Source organism: Neodiprion pinetum, chromosome 5 (assembly GCF_021155775.2).
Source record: "Neodiprion pinetum isolate iyNeoPine1 chromosome 5, iyNeoPine1.2, whole genome shotgun sequence".
Classification (NCBI taxonomy): Eukaryota; Metazoa; Arthropoda; class Insecta; order Hymenoptera; family Diprionidae; genus Neodiprion; species Neodiprion pinetum.
The window spans coordinates 34241857-34258643 of NC_060236.1; the positions used below are offsets into that span (position 1 = coordinate 34241857).

Sequence of the window (16787 nt, forward strand, 5' to 3'; positions counted from 1 at the left end):
ATCAATTCCGTCCAACGCGTTCAGCTCTTGAGTTAAAAAAGCTCACTCGAGTGATTGATGAAAGACAGATGCGACTTGGATAAAGGAAATGACACTGTAATGTAGAGACTATAAAAATGTCGTGTCCAGCCTCAGGAAGGATTCTTGGAATATAAAGTAGATAGGAGGAAAAAAATAAACCACCGTTGGAAGATTCCGAATAACTCCGAGGGCCCCAACCCTTATCTCATACTTTTTTTGCACCTACCTTTTTGCCAATGATCATTTGCCACGCAGTGTTTCCGCGTCTTGGAATGCCCAGCTGTACCTTCTCCAAGCAACCACAAGTTCCCGGCACAGTTGAAAGAACAACCGAAGTCGAAATTTTGGCCCTAATATAAGCCTGCAAAGTTCTACGTTCGGTAGGGGATAAATAGGACCTACAGAGGAGGTAATGGAAGATGCGGAGGACTATCTTCTATTAAATAGTGATCCCTCTTCTAGATATAAACTTGGCACATATTTCCATTTTTTCCACGGTTAGATTCAAAGTAAAACGTATTTAAGACCTCCGTATGGGCCCACTGTATCCTTAACCGTAGAGTGTAGTATATTCGGTACAAGATTATCGGATACAGCAAATATCGATGTACAACACGATGAATCATCCAAAGACATATAATAATTTGATCACAGCATGACTATAGAATAACTTTACAACTACGCAGCAAGATACAAAGTAATTGTTTTTGAAAATGCCTATCTTTTTTCACTCGTCACGAAACCGATGTTTCACTTCTAATAAAATTCATAATCTCAATTTACAAATCTTTGATGGGATCTGTTGGTTTCATTTTAAACTAGAACGGAATCTCAAAATTATGAGTGTCTTGCCCTACGACAACCGCGCTAATGGTTAGTAGCAGTCCATATATGAATGCTCAAAGTTAGTTCGACCTCTCACCTTTGGACACTTCAAACGCGGGAAGAAATTGCGCTACGGCGCCCCTGGCGGCAGACGCGCAAGTTATTCAAGAACGAGTCAGAATTCCGAAATCAAACTCATTGATCAAACACTTTACAATACGTGAGAACCTCAATTCCGCAAGTAGACTTTTACGTAAGAGGAGCAGGACATGCAGCACTAGAATATGTTACAGTGGATGTCGCAGATCATGATGTGTATAAATATTGAGCAGAGATTAGGTCTCTCAAGGTTCTAAATAAGATTAACATAAGGTCTAAAAAGGATTTGATAAGGCTTTACTAAGTACCTGCATGTCTACCGCAGGGTTAAAATTTCGACTCGGGTCTCGAGACCCTGCAAGTCTCGCATGAAGTTCGTGTTATTATTCGGAGCTTTGGCGTCGAGAACTCCACTTCAAATCAGTGTCAATGCGAAATCTGTAGGACCTCTCAAAACGAAGGAAGCGACGTGCCGGTGTTTGGATATCGGAAGCTCCCAAGGACCTGGCATGCAGGGCATGTTTTCACTGTGTGCAAAAACACACAGACGGACGACCGCGTTCGTATGGAATCTTGTTTCTCCTACGCAAGTTTCCTCGGGCGGTAGATACTACCAAATTACCTAATGAATTTGACCTAATAAAGTCTAGTCCCTGCAGTGCAGCTAATGGAGAACGTACGTGTAAAGCTTCGTTGAAGCCAGACAACAAGCAGCTTATTAATTTCAAAGGATCGTCACGAACGAAACTCTCGGAGTTTATTTCACCATTTTATACACGGATTAAAATGTTATACGTCATTTTACAACCATTCTAGCTCTCTAAACTAGCAACTTCGCATAAAATAGTAACTTTTGTATACCTCAAACACCTTTGCACAATCAAGATTCGTACGTGTTTTTGTTGGTCAGAATATTCCCACCTATGTTTATACTTAATCTACATTAACAGAAAGAATAAATGAGCCTCGGAGAAAAGTAACAATATGTCATCCGTTCGAAGCGGGAAATGATGTATTCCGTATCGTTAGGCTATGAATTGGAGATATTTTTATTTTTTTTTCACTTTTTTCAGAAGGATTCACGCTACGATAAGCGACAGGATGATTGATCCAGGGATGAAATAAAATGGAGTGTATGTATAATATCTCTGCGCCACGTCTTTTCTCCCAATAATACATTTGTAACCACTGCAGGTTATCAGTGGAACCGAGTCGTTTTTTATGGCCAAAAAATTTCTATCACATCCTGAAACTGTAATGAAAACTGAGTGAAATGTTCCTGATAAAGAAATTGAACCCGAAGAAACGGGTCGATGTGGGAGGTAAGTCGGAAAATACTTATTCCAAGATTTATCAGAAAAGGAAAACCCACTGCAAGATGAGAGGAGTGCGGCCGGTGTGAAGATTAGAAAGTGAAAAGTATAGAGGTGACAAGATGTAGGAGCAAAGATTCCCCGGTGAAACGACGCCGATTTCTTTCACAAACGGCACTCGAGATTGAATAAGGGCCAAATAAGAGGGTCCTTTCGCCAAATTGCTAGGTGAGACACACACCTGAGGCGCACGGCCGACTCGCCCTTTCCCTCAGCATCTCCTCGAGGTGGAAATCCGCCATCCTAACCCAACCCGGCAAAGAATCTCCCGTCCCCCGAAACGGCGAGAAGACACGTTTGCAAAGACAAATGTACCACCCATACATCTGCAGCCGTGGATAGCGCCGTCTTCCGTCGGCCCAACAGCCCCCAGGTACCTGGGCAAAGTATTAGGAAACGTCCTGATAAATCATCTTGGCTTGTGACGTCATTCTCGAGCTTTCAAAATTCTCAAGGGATTGACCCAATCCTCCAGCCCGTATTTATCCGACCCAACAAGTCCGAGATAGGCGACACCGTGCTTTCCAGTTAGTCTCTCATCTCTTCTTGTGTAAGGTAGATGTCTGGACGCACCTTTCGGATCTCGTGTGTATACGTCACTTTTCATTATGGAATATTGTATTGTGAGCTTTTCTAATCGCGTAACGATCCGTGTGCCTGAGGCAGGCAACCGGAGTTACAGTTCAGGCTTAACCCTCTGAGTCGCACATTATTGCGCTGAGCCAAGTTTTCCATCAAGATAGTATTCCATGGTTTTTGGGATCACTGATTTCGAATCTGAAATCGAATTTGAAAAATTCAAAATGGCGGATACAATATAACGGACGAAGATTTCAAATTTGATCGAACGCGGTCGAAAAATTCTATGCACGGTTTCTCAGAGTCGCTGATTTGTTTTGACATACTGAATTTTCAAAATCTGATTTCAGATTCGTAATCAGCGAACCTAAAGACTCCTGGGTAGGATTTATTTTTCAGATTCGATCAAATTTGAAATTTTTTACCGCCATATTGTGAGAAACTCACAATTCGTGCCGTCAATTTATAATTTTGAAAAGTAAAAGGGTCAATAACTGGCATAGTTACCTTACCAAAACATCATATCGAGTCACTATCGTCTTCCGCTTTCGCGTATAAGATGATACCACCACGCAACGGACGTTGAAAAATGCTTAACTCGGCAATTCGGTGATTTCGCAAAACTCACGCCTTCCATGGATTAGTTCAATTTCGCGAAGGTATTATACAGAACCGCAACGAGTTCTGAAGGAGCGAAGAGGCTTACGCCGGTAACACCATGCCGAAGTTGAAAACAGTAATTCACTTCCGCCAGCAGCTTAATAATTAAAGTTCGTCTTATTAAAGCTTCACAGTATCGACGACGAGCCAAGCGAATAAATTTGAAAAAGACCCGGTTTAATTATCTCCGGTTGGTAGGAAGGTACTCTCGAACGATTCTCTTCATTCATTAGGACGATTTATCAATACTACAATGGTTATAATTCAAGGAGGTTGTTGAGTCGAAAATCAATATAGTCGCGTATTGGGTATTTACCTAATTTTTATATTCGTAAGCTAGGATGATTTTACTGAAAATGCAAGAAAAACTAATACTGAAATTACAAACAAGAGAGTTAAGATCCGGATCTTTCTCTTTAAAACGATTTGAATTGTTAAAAATCAAATACACTAACCAGACCTCACTGAGTAACGACTCGTTTTATTCGTAATTACAGTTCTTTAAAATCTCACGAAGGCGATTTCTTTTTTCATCGTGTCAATATCGTTAAATATTTATTTTTCCGAAACTCCACTGACACTGAATTTGATCAACAAGAATTAAATTAGTTCGATAATTGCTCAATGGGAGACTACCTTGTGACGAGATTACCAAAAAGTATCGAATCAACGTTAAGTGGAGTGAACTAATTTCCAGTCTCTAAAATCTACCCGTAAAATCGGCCTATTAAACCTTTCAGCGTTGTAACGTACAACATTGAACCACGCGCTGGTAATTCTCTAATTTCCAGCCCATGAATCTACGCAATGTATTTGGGCGTTTCAACTGTTTGTTTGTGATTGAGTCGGTTGAAATAAATTGAATACCGTGTGCGCTAAACGTTACACTCCCCATCCGATGAGGAAGAGGATCCTTGAGAGAAGCGTCTGAGCCCCGATTTGCAGATGTAGTGCTGGAAACGCGATACATTTGATAGATCGTCCTACCATTCGAACCTCTCTCCTTATACGGAGCAAGGGAGTCTCGTATATCTGACGTATCAACTAACTCGTAGCTGGCCGATTCGCCCTCTCTTTCTCTCCCTCAGCTCCGCGGAGAACGAAAGAAATTTTCTCCTTTTTCCCGTAACTCGAGTTTCTGTTTTCTTCATCCACCTCCAGCGCACTTATCTTCCTCTTCTCGATGATATACCCTTGTACAAGGGCATGGTATAGGTATGGATATATTGTCGAGGGACAAGACCTTTTTCGGGAAATGTGATTCAAGTCGCCAGAGGTATTTTTAGTCGCGGAATAACTAGACGCAGATTTTTTTCCACAACTGGTTTAAACTCTTCTCCCATTCTATGGACTCGAGGTTGAATTCTGAATCAATTTACCCTGTCTCTCTAAGCCTCGACCCCGGCCTCCACCTCCGCATCTTTCTATCAGTATTCAAACGTCGAACCAAGATTTAAATTCAAATTCTGACGAAGTATTGTTTCCCTCCGACATTTGCGAGTAATATTATAACGTGAATGGAACCGTCTTGACTGCACCGCGTCACGCTAACGGAATTCCAATACTACACCATTCGTAGTGCGGTAAAAATTCGGTGAACTGCAGTGAACGTGCTGCTGATCTTGTTCGATTCCAAATTATACGCAATCGTTGGATTATTGATAATTGACGTAAAGACGAAAACGCAAATTTGATAAATACTCAACGTGCTACTTTACCATGAGAAAACCGACAAAAAAGTATGAATTCTCGACTCGCCATCCTTCTGAAACAAATATTCAAAATGGCGATGGTCCGCGAAGGGCCCGAAGCAAAGAGTAACTTACTTTACTCTGGATTAAACTAGCTGTCACGGTTATAGAAGTGTGATATAACTGGTAAGTTAGTTTATGGAGAGCGGACTAGGAATCTAGTCACGCTTTATGCCGCCAGGTTTACTGCGATATCATTACCCTGGAATCTAGCGAGCTTTGCTGGCCCAACGAAACGGCGCCTTGTCTACTATTTCAGGATTCGAGGCGAGAGTCGAGATTAAGTTGTGTTTCTTCCGATTTTTTTTTTTTATCGCACAGGGATACCATGGCCGTGGCTAACGTCACTTATAAGGACATTCGGGTCCCGAAGTACACCGTAGGCGTAGTGGCGTCATCAAATCTGATAACGCATATCCATTCCCATATCAGGTTTCGCGTTAAATACATTTTTTTGCCAAGAAATATGAGGACAATTAATCCTCCGGCGTATCTGCTTTTTTGTTCGTGCACATATTTTCTCGTCAGTACGGTGGTGAAAAATACTTTCCACTGATCGATCACACGGAACGGGAAACTTCGATAAGCACATTATCTGTACTGTCGCGTTTGAATACGAATAAGCATCTATTCGAGGCTGATGGTATAAACCCGAACGCGTTGTCAGGCCGGCTTTTGACGCACGATATCCATGCCGTGTAACGCGGATAGGAACAAATGTGACAGTTATTTGACCGATTGATCGTAATCTGCAGCCCATATGTCATGCGGTAGCCGAATCGAACGCGGGGCGAGCTAATGATCGAAATGAAACCGCGATTGATGAACGACAGCTGCACCTACAATGAGTTTTACGTTACTACCGTTTCGCTTCGAAGAGAGGGAAAGTTTACTCCGGAAAATAGCCGCCGATCGGTTCAACCATCGAAGATCCACGTGTTCCTAAACTCATCAAATACCTACCACGGAACCCCTCAAGGTATTGAAATTCGGAAGCCCCGAGCCAACTTTTGACCTGTCCCAAACAGAGAAGCTTATGATAATCGCAGGCAACGGACAGACAATTAGACGTACCTACAACCAAGTGAAACTTAGGCTTCAGAGGAGCACCAGCTGGAGGGCTGCAGATAACCATCATGTCAGGCATGTGTTTCCGCTCCACCAAAGTTTGGATAATTAATGTTGAAGATGAAATTCTTGCGAGGATACTCCGGCCGAAGTGAATAACGGATAATAAGGGAGATATCAATCTTGAGAGAATCAGGGGGTGGGCGGCGGGAGGTCCAAGTCTTTCATTTCAATATCGGGAGGCTAGACACGTCCAACAAAAGAGAATTCTGATCAATAGTTCAGCCCATACTTCCAATACCCGGAGAGCGGAGCAGGAATATGCAGGGGAATGCGGTGGATGGATAGTGGAGAAGTTTTAATTGAGGAAGTAACACGAGAAGTCGTGTCACCTAAGTAATGCCAGCATCTTCGCCGAACTCTTGAAAAGGTGTGCGATAAGAGCGGCGAAGAGAGCCCTGAACGACTCTCGGTGAAATGAGATGAAGAACTGGCCGCCTTGCATAACAAAATTTTGTAGAAAACACCGCGAAGGGAGATGAACGGGGAATAAATTCTTGCCGCCGGGTGTGACTCTCTGAAAATTTGGATCAATATGAAAGAAGTGTCGAGCAAAGCGGTTTGCGCGCGGTATTTGAGCCGACCTCGGGTCGCCGTTTTCACCCTTGTAATCCTTGAAGCAAATCTTAATGTTGCTCTAGCGAAGACAAACAGGGATGACTGACCGTTCTCAAGAGCCACACTTGTGCCGGGTTGACCGTTTGATGAATCCAGTTAACACAGGGTGGGAAATCCGAAGCGGAGCTCAGACTCTGTAGCCTAAGGGAACTACTTTGACTTCCCGGTTGAGCCAATTTGCAGGACACACAATGACCGAAAAACGTTCCTCGTCGAGGAGATTAATGCCCGAACCATATGGGACGGGGGGTGGCCGTAAGAGATCGCTTTAACACTTTTTACAGCTGACCGCAATAATTGAACCTCTACCCGAGATTATTAATAAAGTAAGAGGCGTGTGTATATAAACCAGATTCTTCACGTAACTAACATTCTTTGTGACGAAGAATTTCCCCTAGCTATAAAAATTCCCTCCTCGTTTCTTTCATCAACCTAGACATAATATAACTTTCAGTATGTAGCGAAACATTTATCCTCCTCTGACGATTTTCGAACGCAATTTTTACCACCAATGGGGCGGTTGAAATTTACAACACGTGTCCAACGAGTCACGATCGTTTACCTACGGACTATAAAATCATGGATCACAATTCGTTTAATCCAATTTAATTAAGTTCCTCGAAGACTGGCCGCTGTAGCGAAGTTTTCTGGCACGCTGCAGCGTATAACAGCTGCTGTATTCTGCAAAAGCATTTCGATTCCAATTGATAAATTACCGTATTGTGTGCGGATTAATACCATGAGTTGAAGTGTCAATGATTACTATCGAATTTATAATATAAAACGCATCAGTTCCATTCCAATTTAACGAACAGATCAATAGTTCTCATTAGTATGTAAATAACGGTTTGTGGGCGATGAAACCGATTGAATAAAATAGCAGTTTCAACGGCATGATGAAACCGGGCGAATGGGATAGGTACTCTCTATTTAGCAAATAACCGGACGAACGGCAAAAGAGAGACGAAAGTATCGAATGATGCGAAGTGTTTGAAATTTTGCTAACGGAATCAAGTACTAGTAGACTGCTCGTGTATCCACGAAGCAATTTGATTTCCATTCAAAATTAATGAAGCCTCTTCCGGCGTGTTTTATCGGCATGAATGTTACACAGTCGTGGAGTGGGCATGGAACAATCAATCATGGCGTACATTGGCGAAAAACAGGGAACAAGGTGTGCAACATCTGCTCACCCTCCCGCCTCGAGTGCCTCTACACGGTCTGGTCATTGTGTATTTAAGGTTTTAATCATGTTTTATTGATTTGAGTGCTGGCTAAATATACACATCACATACACCATCCGTTGATACACTTTGTTAGGAACGAGGGTAGAAAATAACAATAAACGACACACATCACACAAGCTTAATGGTTCCTTTCGTTTTGCGAGTCGTGAGGATCGAAAAGTAGAACGGTCACGACATCGAATGATTAAGGATGCGGTAATCGAACTTAGGTACCATAGAATTTCAAAATCTACGCTGCTCACATGCAGGGCCATCAGAATTTACACCGTAAAAAATTGGCGTGTTAGATCGACACCAAAAAACATTCTATCAAAGTCCACACCGCATTTTTTTACAGGGTATACATCTTACTTTTCGATACGCTTTGATTCAGAGTTTTCAGATCAAGTACGCTTAAGATGCGCTACCAAAGAATAAACAACCATGCTAAAATCACTATGAATTGTTCATTTACCGCCGTAGTCAACCTGACTTTTTAAATCCTCGGTATCATAATTTTATGAAAATTCGATACCTATCAAAGAGCCGTGTTACGGTGGATATTATCGTCAACGACCATGTTATACCGATAAGTGGAAAAGTCCCTCGAGCGTTGGATTATCTCTACACTTTGTCGTTGATCAAACTCTTTCCGGTTTACGCGAGACGATCAATGGACACTTATAGCTGTACACTTTGCCTAAAACTGTGATGCGTAAATGATGTAGAGCGCAGCCGGCACCGACCCCTCGACATATATGAGACAGCTAATACCAGGGATGGTCTATTAAAGCCACATTTAATGGAACTTGACGTTAGTAGCAGTCCACTGAGCGTTATTAACCTGCGAGGTATGGTGTGGATGTGCCGGCGAAGGGTGAGCTGGGTGTATATCGACACGTGACGCGTATCGAGCACCTCGAACCGGTCGAACTTCACGATACGTCTTCAGCCTCGTCGTGTCCATTACGCGTTCCTTGTTCAGCGAGTACTTTCAGTGCTGTGAATTAGAGGCATTAGCCAATGGTCTTAAAAGGTGAACGGTGCATTAAATAGCCTGCGGCACACGCGAGCCTGGAGAAGCAAGAAAACTTCGCTCGCCTGAAAGGACCGATCAATTCTAGAACTTTGCGACACTCCTAGAATTATTTTCGAAATTCATTATTTGATTTGATAAATGGATTTTCACTTTGACAACAAACTCAGAAATCAATCACAACAGCTAAAAATTTGGCTAAAAATTTTATCTTAGAGAAAGTGCAAAGTTCGAATATTTTAGGTTAATTGAAAAATTAACGACGAAGCCAGGAATCGAACCTGGTGTCTAGAGACGAAATCAAACATATAGAAATTTTATCATCAATTTTCGGGTTGCTCTTAGTGACAAAAAGGTACAACGTTTTTCCTGACAACTTGGGAACGGCTCAGGCGATTTCGTTCAAAATTTAATTAGGTCGAAATCCTGAAGAACCACATCGATTGAGACCAAAATTGTCGAAATCTTATTGTTTATTCTCGAGATATCGATGTACAAAAAATCGATCCAATGAAAGCTCAACTCTTCAGTGACTCGCTTTCTTTTGCAATCAAAATTCAAGCGAGTTTTTTTTATACAGAAATTTTACGTATGTATGATCAACCTATCGCTTATTGCTCCCGTAACTTGCGTCACTAGTCACTGGCACATAAAATTTTACTAAAAAGGAAACTCCTTCCAGTTTTGATACAAAAAGAATAGTGAGTCACTCAGAACCTATTGAACATTACTGTACAGTGTACACGATGTATAGTAAAGTGCATAAATGCCTTAACGTTCCGGCCAACTTGTTTTCGGTCCTAACAAAATGCGAGTTCATTTCTATACGAATTACGTGACAATGACTGGTGATGCAGCTGACGCGATGAAACGGATGCATTGTCACATAATTCGTATAGAATCGAAGTCGCATTTTGTTTCGAACCGAAAACAAGGTAACGGGAAGGGTAAGGCATTAACGTTGATTAATGAACATTACTACATCAACGAACAAGTAAACAGAGAACCAGTATTAACATAACCTAAAATTTTATTTCCATAGTAATGAAGTTTGGTGAATTCCTGAAAATATTTTTTCCCAGCATCAGCCATTGCGGTGTTGATTTTTTTTTTTGTTCGCCCGAAGCTGGTGGTCTGAAGTCGGTATAGGTAATGCAGATTCGTGGACAGCGTAAACTGCAGCAATTATCTCGACCGGCGTGGCGGTACCGCCTAGAAACTTTCCGTAACAAATCGGTGCCCATTAATATCCACTATTAATTAGTGCAAAGCGGTAACGCGAATGCAAATCGGAAGACGGTAAAACCCTTTCTCGACTGGTGTGCTCATGCAGCTCCGCCCGCGTTTCAATTATTAATTGCCCGTGGCCCTCGACAATTCAACTGTAGCGGCTGCTGCTCCGGGTTTCGCGTAGCCGCCACTCGATGCTCCGGCTGCCTTCGAGCCCGCGACTCAAGCAAGAACAACTATCCCAGTTACTGACTTATGCCTCTGATTAATCCAACACCACACGGTCGCGCGGTCTATGTCTCCCTCGACAATTTCCCCGACCATGGGATCCCGGAACGAGCTGAATCCCATTTCAAGGTCCCACCAGGGTTGTTACAAGCCTCCGGAAAACCGGCGAGAGACGGAGAATTTACAACTTACTGCGAAAGAACGGCCATTCGACATGGTGATGGCCACTTAAATTGGCCGAAAATAGTATATGTTGAGTAACAAGGAGACAAACTCGGTCTTTACCGGCCGAGCGTAAGTTTGCAATTCGAGTCGTAGATGAACCGAAGACGAGTATTGAAAATACGCGAGGAGAAAAGACCGTTGCCTACTTATCGCACACGATTCTTCATATAACAAGAGTGTGTTACGCGTTTTTTCACCAAGCACGAAATTGAGGTTAGGTTCGCACAATGTCAGATTTGTTCGCGACAGCGCATGCGCGGAGTACAGAAATGATTACTTTCAACCACGGTCTTATAGACAGGTCTGGGCACTCCAAGCCCCTTCCTGTATAACGCAGCGTGACCGTCTTGAAGCCTGTGTTTCTCAATTTGTGCACCAAAGACCGGAGCGCTGCAATCTCCGAGGCCAGTGTATGCGTACTAAGTAGGCCTCTTCCTCACTAGCGCTAGCGGCGAAAATTCACAACATCGGCTTCATTTTCGAGCACGGTTTTACAGCCGGAGTGCGCAGACCTACCTATAAGACCGTGCTTTCAACGCTCCTAGGACTAGAAAGTGGTCTCTTCACTACTCCGCCCATGCGCATACGCAAATTCACTCTACCGTCGTAGAAACAGGTACTTTCTGTCCAGAAAACACGCATGGAAAAACGCGTGAAACATGCTCGCGTTATATAAAATATAAGAATACCTGACTCTACCTGACCAAATTATCAATTTTCCTGATTGTAATTCGAACCAACAGTGCCAATTGGAGTATATTTCATGAATCAGCTCTTCAAATCGATCATTATTCAGAAACACGTTTACAATCTATTTAATGGTCATAGAACCAAGTATGCTATGAAAAAATTGTTCCTAAAATTTTGCTTATTTATTGAGGAAGCTTAATTCTTTATCGTTTAATACCGCTGTAAAATTATCGGACTTACTGAAAAATTCCTTGAATTTTCCATGACTGGTGGCCACCATCTTCGATTCGTCTGCATCTACACTGAGGGAATTTTAAACCTGAACTGTATACTTTTTTTTTACAATAAACAGAGAAAATGTGGTCTGAGCACACGTCATAAATTAATTTTCAATCTGTGATTTCTAGTAATTTCAGTATGTACTTTACTATTATTTTTTGACACAGTCATTCGAAATATATTGTCATATCACTGTTGCTATAGATTAATGCTGGCGGAACAGTGACTTGAGGTTGAATAAAAACGAAATCAATCTAATTGTACAATAACTAGAAAATTTAGTATCGACAACAACATAAACATTAATTACTTACGAGTGTCACATTTTCTTGCCTTTGCAACAATATTTAAAGCGTGAAGTGGGGTTTAAAATGAATAACTAAATTAAATTCCAATAAACTTTATCGGACAACCACTTGACGTAGAAGAAATAATTGAATACTATGAATTTTAATCGAAATAATTGAGTATTGAATAATCGGAGACGGTTTAGACTGTCGAGAAGATTTGTAAATGCCCGATTCGTATTCCTGGTCCAATTTCAATGAATAATCACACATTTTATTGGTAAATGAACTCTGCACAAATCATCAGAGATATATTTTGAAACAAGCCGATACTTCACGATCTGCGACTTCTATTGATTGTGCATAAGTTGTTTTTTCGGTCAATTGAAGAACAAGGTACAAAAATACAAATTCAGGTAATTCGAAAGCAATTCATTCACAAACAAAATTAGTGAGGATTTATTGCATTCGGATGGACTGTACAGGTTCTTCTGCACAAGCAAAGCAGACTATTATTATATCTCAAGTTATTCATAACTGATGTGAGCACTTTTCGTGCAAATTTATTGCTTTTCTCTGTTTCTCCGCCTTGAGTCGACACCGAGTTTATCGCATTCTCTTATCATGTATTTTGATGAAACCTGCACAGCGTTGTTTACACAACCTGCACCCAACTTAGCAACGGACCGATCAGACACCTATAATAAATATTTCAAGATAACGGATACGTCGTTGGTGGATTATTGGCCAAGTATAAGTACCAAAATTGATTGCACGATATATAAACCGGGGTGGAATGGGTTATAATGGACGTATATATTAGGGTGATCCTTAAAAAGGTCATTTTTTAATTTTGACCGACTCACCAACCAAATCGGTTCCAAATAATTCAAAAATAATTCCCTAATTTTTCTAGATTTTTATCTCAACTCTAACCCGTATCCGAAGAGGGTGGATTTAACCATTTAACCCTTTCAGGGACACATTAAATCTAACGAACGAATTTCCAAGAAATTTGGTATAAAGATGTTTCTCGGACATCTTCCGGACACGGGTTAGAGTTGAGATAACAATCTGAACGAAATAACGAATTGTTTTTGAATTATTTGGAGCCGATATGGAAGATGAGCCGGTCAACATTCAAAAATGACCTTCTTAAGGACCACCCTAGTACGAATGGAATACGGTTGGTCATTTATTTCCCGTAATTTCCGCACACGGGTGGAAAGACGTCAGCGTCCAGGATGGGAGAAATGGTAAAATAAATTCTTGCGGAGTCCGGTAATGGTACATCAGGATTATGCCAACGCTCCCTCGGGATATCCCAGAGGTACCGGCTTGGCTCGAATCTCCCCTGCTAAGAATCTACACCTCCCCAATCCATTTCACCAAAGGGGAATATTCAGAATGATCGAAGCGAATTTTCCTATCGTAATACATGCAAAATACGTACGGGTATCAGAGTAAAAATATTATGCAATATATGTGTGTATATATATATATATGTATTCCACGTCAAATTAACAGCCCATGTACATCATCCTCTTCCATCTTAATCACGTTTTAGCAAAACACCACTTTTTAAAATCTGAAAAAATTCACACAGATTTTATGATTCGGAGTGTGATTTTTAAGCACCGCGCGATAAAGGGATCTCAATATTTACTATTTTTTTTTTTTTTTTTTTACAATAAAATACATGTAACGGAGAATGTGGCCGAGCACGTGTATTATAAACGGGGAAATTATTTGGAGTCGATTTGGGGAGTGGCCCGGAAAAAATTCATTAACGCCATAAATATAGAACCATCCTAATACGTATAGATATACAATAACGACAATATCCTCATACCGAACAAGTCAAATGCTGTTCAACTTTTCGATCCGAAAATTTTACATCCATAGTTAGAAAGCGATAATATTACACACGTACCACTGCTGGGCATCCATCTAATATAATATTATTATAATTTTCATTGGTTTTGCGGAAAATTAAGTTTTTCCAATATTGCAATGGAAGGTATAATCAACTGTCCCGTTATTGTAATATTTTCTTTTCTCCTTCGCTCTTAGCTCTATACTCGATAGAGCTTCTGGTCGAGAAGGCAAAGCTCGTAAAATTTTACAACACTATACACTTCTCTCTGAACGCAGTTTTGGCGCAGGTTTAAAACGTTGGAGAGAGAGAGAAAAAAAAAAAAAAGAAAAGAAAAAAAAAATAGTAAATAAATAAAAATAGAGGAAAAGTGAAACGACCGTGAGATGTCCAGTTTTACGTTTTACTTACATGGATTCTATTTTTCTTTTCAGGGTTGGTGAGGACGGGTCTTGGGACGAGATGGGCGGAATCGAGACACCGACCAACGATACGACCTACACAATTCAAAACCTGATCCCATTCACGGTATACAGTTTTCGTATTGCCGCTGTAAACGCGATGGGACGAAGCTTGCCGAGCAAAGAATCTTACTACATGGTCACGCTGCGAGAGGGTAGGTTTATCTTTCACTCTTGTCTGCCTATGGTTTTTATAGTTCAACCCGCAAAATAGTCCGAGGCAAGAAATAGAGAATGAAATTCAAAAAAAAAAAAAAAAAAAAAAACAAGCCCTCGAAGTTCCCGTTCTCACACTGCAGGTTCCAAGTTCTCGGATAAAAAATATCAATATCCAATTCGAATTTCGAACCACGAATTCAGATTCGTGATCAACGATTTAAAAGCCCTCGGATACCATATTACATGACATTATGACGATTTTTTTATTTTTAACCACTCCGATCGATCCACCATTACAAATTTTGGAAGTCTGACCTTGGATTCGGTGGCGGTGACCCAAGAAACCTCAGCTTACTAATTTTCACAAAAATCCGAATATTTTTCGACTTTTTTTTCCACCATATTGGATTTGCCATTTTTGATTTTGCAAATCTGACCTCAGATTTGTGATCAGCCACTTAACAAACCTTCAAGTACCAATTTTCATAAAAATCTAAACATTTTTGATTTATTTTTTCACGCCCATTGAATACGCCTAATTTAAATTTTGCAAATCTGATTTTATATTCGCGATAATACCAATATTCATTCGAATCCATCCATTGATTCTTAATATATCATCATTTTCATTGTTTTTATGGAATTTTGTTGTTTAAATAATTGAAACAATACTGAACCGATCAAAGCCAAAATCTAATCGGTTCTAAGTTTGGAAAAGCAGCGTCGATTTCAACGAAAATCATTGAAATCTGGGAACTCGATATCGAGATATCGTCGAGCAAAGAAATTGATCACGTACATACACACACACACACACAGACATCCATTCGAGAATGTCAGATTACAATAACTTTCTTTTTTCTCTGGAAACAGAGGGACCGGAAGTTAAAAAATACCGCATGCAGGAAAAAAGAGAAAGACATTTTCATGTTTCCAGGCGAATTTTCATATCTGAACGAACTTCGAATATTTTGTTTTCTCTCTATCTCTTAATTAATTTCGCAACAGTAATATTTTTTACGTTGTAATTGGTTTATTATTCATGCGATTCTAATTTTGTCAAATTTTGTTAATTACATATGTATAATTTTCTGCATACAGCGCCGTTATGTTAATTTATTACTTTTTGTATTGTTTTTCCCGTATACGTTTTTTTTTTTTTTTTTTTTTTTGGCCAAAGGCTTGCCATGACATAATACAACTAATGAATCGCTCAAGCTCTCTCTCGCTCTCTTATATTCAATCTCTTTTATTCACAGACTTTTAAAAACTTTTGCAGATTTTTCATTTTTTTCCTCTCTCTTTCGTATTTTTGTCTTCCCGGTGTAATCTGGCATCTACCTAACAGCACCCCATGGAGCGTCACGCTGTTCTCAAGAAATCCCAGCAAGAATAAATCTAGGCGCGTCTATTACTCGCCCGAATGGTGCAGAAAAGGAACTTGGGTCTCTTTGCACTCGTACGCGAGAATGATTATTCAAAGGAATGTGCATGTGTTGTTTGACAACGTCGAACCTATAATGATATGGATGAAAAATTATTACGAAACAAAAAAAAAAGAAACGATAGATTTCGTTTCTCACATGCTTGCCTTTTTTCGACAGATTGTTTTTTCGCATTTTCTACACACCTCTCATTATTCTGATTGCGTAACGAGTCACGTCCATTATTTTTGTCTAGAGGTTGCTGAGCGACGTGACGAAACAATTTTCGCATTTCGCGGAATTTGACGTAATCTGATATATCTAAGGACATACACAAACCTGCAGATGATTGAGTTGGAAAATTACTTTGGATTTCGTAACCCGCGACTTAAGGGGGTGTTTCCTTATCTCGCAAGTTTCCCGAAGTCTCGTCGTATATATTGACGAATATCTGTAGGCGTCTACATCTCCATATGAATAAGTGAAGAGTATAGAAATAATGAAAAGTTGAGAAAATGGGTGAAACTGCAAAGGTAGGAGAAAAGCAGCGGGTGACGATTGCGGTGAAGCCGTAATCCCTCTCTCTCTCTCTCTCTCTCTCTCTCTCTCTCT

The 16787-nt window shown here is 40.6% G+C and overlaps 1 protein-coding gene across 3 annotated transcripts in view; it reads left to right on the forward strand.

Moving 5' to 3' along the window:
- LOC124218834 (Protein tyrosine phosphatase 99A) overlaps positions 1–16787 on the forward strand; it is a 303594-nt gene that overhangs the window by 253793 nt on the left and 33014 nt on the right. For all 3 annotated transcript variants that reach the window (XM_046625692.2, XM_046625693.2, XM_046625694.2), the window contains exon 4: positions 14566–14747. In XM_046625692.2, the coding sequence (XP_046481648.1) occupies positions 14566–14747 (182 nt within the window). The remainder of the gene's footprint in view (positions 1–14565; positions 14748–16787) is intronic.